The sequence below is a fragment of the Numida meleagris genome, chromosome 2 (genome assembly GCF_002078875.1).
Source record: "Numida meleagris isolate 19003 breed g44 Domestic line chromosome 2, NumMel1.0, whole genome shotgun sequence".
NCBI classification, from domain to species: domain Eukaryota; kingdom Metazoa; phylum Chordata; class Aves; order Galliformes; family Numididae; genus Numida; species Numida meleagris.
Genome location: NC_034410.1, coordinates 55,560,212 through 55,564,253, shown reverse-complemented (window position 1 = coordinate 55,564,253; position 4,042 = coordinate 55,560,212). Strand labels below are relative to the sequence as shown.

Sequence of the window (4,042 nt, the reverse complement as noted above, 5' to 3'; positions counted from 1 at the left end):
AAGCCTCAAGCTTTGGGTTGCCAAGTAAGTTTTTGCCTAAAGAACCAGCAACTAAACAGCTCTTGTTAAACTTTCTTCTGCAGGATTGAAATGCATCAGTGCTTCAGTATCACAGGTGCACCCATTCTAACCGTTCTGGTACATTTCACAATTGCAGGCTTTCCTGTGAACAGCAGCGGTAGCGTGAGCAGTTTCTCCTTTCAGGCAAATCCCAGCCTCCCATCTGGAAACGCTCCAGCTTTTGGGAGCTCTGCTGCTGCACGGGGACGCTGTGGCGGGGCTGCGCGGTGGGCTCTGCTTCTGAGCTGCCCGGGGGGACTCACTGGGAGAAGGGCGTGTTCTCGTTTCCAGCTTCTTGCTGGCTTTGTTGGTGGTGTGCGAATCGCGTCCCATCTGAAACGCCTTACGTCGTTTCTTCTTCATTAGCAGGTCCTGGCGGAGGAGGAGGCGCAGGAGGATGGGGTGCTGCTGGCCGGAGATCCGCACACCTTATCCGGTCCCCTGTGTTCCAACATACGGGAGGAGGAGGAAGCTGGGCTGCTCCCAGCCAGGGATCCGCAAATGTTATCCAGCCTCCAATGTTCCAGCATGCAGGAGGAGCTGGAGGTGGATGGGGAGCTCCCAGCCAGGGATCCACCAGCGTCATCCAGCCTCCCGTTTTCCAGCAGGCAGGAGGAGGCCAAGGAGGATGGGGAGCTCCCAGCCAGGGATCCACCAACGTTACCCAGCCTCCCGTGTTCCAGCCCAGCACGTGGGGTGGCAGCAGTGATGGAGGAGGACTCTTCACTGCCTCCAGTTCTGCATCACCTGGCAACAAAAGCGCGGTCCTAACACAAAATGGATTCTCTGCGTTAACCAGCGCAAATCCTGGTGTTAGCTGCAGAGATGGGCAACGGAGACTTTTGTAAGTGATGAGCCTGTCCCCGGGAAAGCGTTTACAATGAGCTGTTTAACTGCTTACTGGCTTCCTCTGGGTAACAGAGAGGACGTGATCCTGAGGATGGAAGCTGGGACGTGGGGGGAGAACCACAGAAAGCACTGTGGTTTGGTTTCTCCTAAAGATCTGATTTGATTTACTTGCAGTTAGATGATACGGTAAAATGCTTTGTAGGGACACCTATGTATCCAGCAGAGTGACTGTATTTTCTTTCCCCGATAATGGAACGCTTCAGTCGTTCCCCTTGGGTAGCATCCCACTCAAATTAATTTCAATGGCTTTGGGTCTTTGAGTTTGACTTTGCTTTTTGTGTTTTTGCTCTTGACCGTGTAATTTCTTCTCTTGTTGTTACGTTTTGTTTTCCAGTGAGCGCATAGCGGAAGACATGGCAGTGTGGGAATCTTCTGGACAGTGGCTGTTTTCCTGTTACTCACCCGTGCAAGACAAGCCTAACGTCTCAGGTTGGTAAAGTTTTTAGCGTTGCTGCGTGCTGCTACTGTTTAGAATGTCTTTTTATACTTGTCCCCAGTGCTATGCCTAAATGGAACCATTTGCAAGGCGACTACTTGCACTGGGTTGCAACTAGTAGGAGCACTGGATTACGGTATTTATTGTGTGTGTTTGCACCTGTGAGGCTCTGTAGCGAGTCCTTTTTGTGTTTCCAGCTGTAACTGACTTACCCCGGGGGATGTAGCAAGGGCAGTTTCTTTTCTAACTCTAGAGGGCAATTCTGTATTTTGGTTGTCTTTTTGTTGGAGAATGAGGATGGTTTTCCTCCCTGCAGGCTTTCTGGAGTTCTCGCCTGATGAGATGCGCCTGGAGTATTATAAGTGCAGAGCAAACAATGACACCGGGAACTACGTAAGTGTTTAAAGCAGCTGACCTCTGCTGTGGACGCGTTTGGGGTAGGAGTGGTTGCTGTTCTTCAGGAGGCAGCTCCTGACTCAGTTAATTACCAAACTCGAGGAGAACGTAAGAAGAATGCCGTGATGTTTTTAATTTTCTGTGCAGCAAATAGAAAACAACAAGAGCTGCTAGCCTGAATGCTTTGCCGTAACTGAGCAACCTGATCTGGCTGTAGGTGTCCCTGTTCATTGCAGGGCAGTTGGATGAGATGGCCTTTAAAGGTCCCTTCCATCTCACACAGTTCTGTGATTCTAACTTCTCATTTCTGATAACCGCATGGTACAGTCCTCATAAAATATGCAGGTGCAAAATGTATTACCCGAAGCACGAGTTTCTGTTCATAAACGGGGGCAAAACCTGAATTTTCCGGTCCGCCGTGTAAGAGCTGATGGCAAACAACATGGCCTCCTAGCATGTGGCTAGACACAAAAGAATTACGGATGGGGGTGGTGCAAGATCCTCTTGAAAAACTGAGAAATCCTGGGGCGGAAATACTCAACGATTGGTTCCTGCAGCCATTTGGGGCATGAGATGACTTTGTTAATTTTTTTTAAGGAAAATTCTGCCCAGCTGGGCTTCACTTAGGGTGTTTGTGTCAATCTCAGTGCAGGACATTCAGGTTGGAAGTTTCTGAAGAATATTCATTGCTTTTCAGTTTTCATGTAGCCCTTCAATCAGCGGTGTCAAATCACAGTTGCTATGTGTTGCTGCATACATTGTGTGCAGCAGTCTGTTGGTTTGCGTTAAAGGGACTGACTTAAATTAAGGGAGTTCATTTCTGCAAAGCTNAAAGGGGCTGGTTGAAATTAAGCGAGTTCATTTCTGCAAAGCTCAATATTTTCGGGCGATACCGCTAAATATCCTGATATTTTCTTTCCGTTTGTCTGATCACTTTAGTTCTTTTTCTTTTTTTCTAATGCTTACTAAAAGCACGTTTGTGTTTTCCCATGTTTAGATAAATTCTGTCCATCAGTTAGCACAGCAGTGGAGAAACAGGGTGCAGGAGCTGAAGGCTTTAAATGCCTCGGGAAAAGCATCGGTGGTAAGTCCTGATGAAAGGGAACGTATTTCTGTTTCAGGTATTGCTTTTCTCTTAAATTTTGAGCTGTCTCGCTAGCGCCAATATTCGTTTGTGTTCTAAAGGCTGTTAATGAAATGATTTCTAGGACGTGTTAGCACAGCAGGACAGTTAAAGCTAGTATTAAGTGATCAGGGAGGTGGCATAAGTCGATTGAGGTGAAGTTGTAGATCTGTCTTTGCAACTTGAGCAAAATACAAGTCACCATCGTTTCATTGCAATAAGCTGTTTTCTTGTTTCACACAAGGAGACCTAGAAGTAGTGTATGATCCTTGTCCTAATGTTTGTTTTGAAAGGTCAATTCTGCCACAGAACTCCAGCAGTGGCCTTTTTCAGTACGGTCATATGGTAAAACAGGAGACGTTCTCCTGCAATAAAGACAAGATGTGCTGGCTGGTCTTTTTTTTATGGATCTCACTTGTGCGGAACGACCAAAAGTGTAACACTTAAACTAGCATGAATATTTCTTTGTTTTATTTGTATAGTCTGCCTAACAGGTTTGTTTGGTGCACCATTAATACCTCATTTAGTGGTTTCTGCGTAGAGGTATTGCAATGATTAAATGAGGTGGATTTAGTTACAGTCATAAACATTAAGGCAAGTGTGTGCAATATGACTGATACCTGGGAAGAGAGACATCAGGTATTGTGACATAAAAATCAAAACAATATGTATTATAATTAGTATTCAGAATGTAGAATCATTTATTTCTGAGAGTCTGAAATAGGATTTTTTTTTTTCCACAACGTTTCTCAGAAAGCTCTCAGGGGATTGCAACTCAGTGTATGGTGGACTCTTGAAGAAGGCAGCCGTTCTTTTAAAGTGAGATAGTCACTGCTTTTCTGGTTTAATGTTAAGGTCCATATTAGTGTCTTAATTGTGTTGTGGTTCTTCATATGTATTTACCTTGGAAATTGCGTGAAGCGCCTTGAAGTTTCAGTCATGTGATTGGAGCCCTTGCTCTGTTCAGTTCTGCAGCTGAAGAGCTGGGGTTCAGACTTGAGTGCAGACGATGAATTGTGCCGCGCTCAGAGAGCAGAGCGACCCAAGGCAGTGACGTAGATAGAGGCATAGAACAGACTGGAAAAAATTAGATGAGAATGAGAGCTCAAAGAGGTTTT

At 45.9% G+C, this 4,042-nt stretch overlaps 2 protein-coding genes across 2 annotated transcripts in view; both read left to right on the top strand.

Annotated features, from left to right (window-relative positions):
• The window catches only part of LOC110394943 (nucleoporin-like protein 2), a 4,701-nt gene extending 670 nt beyond the window's left edge, over window positions 1-4,031 (top strand). The window contains exons 2-5 of the mRNA XM_021389024.1: window positions 430-904; window positions 1,304-1,398; window positions 1,722-1,798; window positions 2,799-4,031. Of these exons, the coding sequence (XP_021244699.1) occupies window positions 430-904; window positions 1,304-1,398; window positions 1,722-1,798; window positions 2,799-2,960 (809 nt within the window). The 3' untranslated portion in view covers window positions 2,961-4,031. The remainder of the gene's footprint in view (window positions 1-429; window positions 905-1,303; window positions 1,399-1,721; window positions 1,799-2,798) is intronic.
• Window positions 3,267-4,042, top strand: part of LOC110393476 (nucleoporin-like protein 2) — a 1,835-nt gene continuing 1,059 nt past the window's right edge. Inside the window, exon 1 of the mRNA XM_021386368.1 lies at window positions 3,267-3,360. Coding sequence (XP_021242043.1) covers window positions 3,267-3,360 — 94 coding nt within the window. The remainder of the gene's footprint in view (window positions 3,361-4,042) is intronic.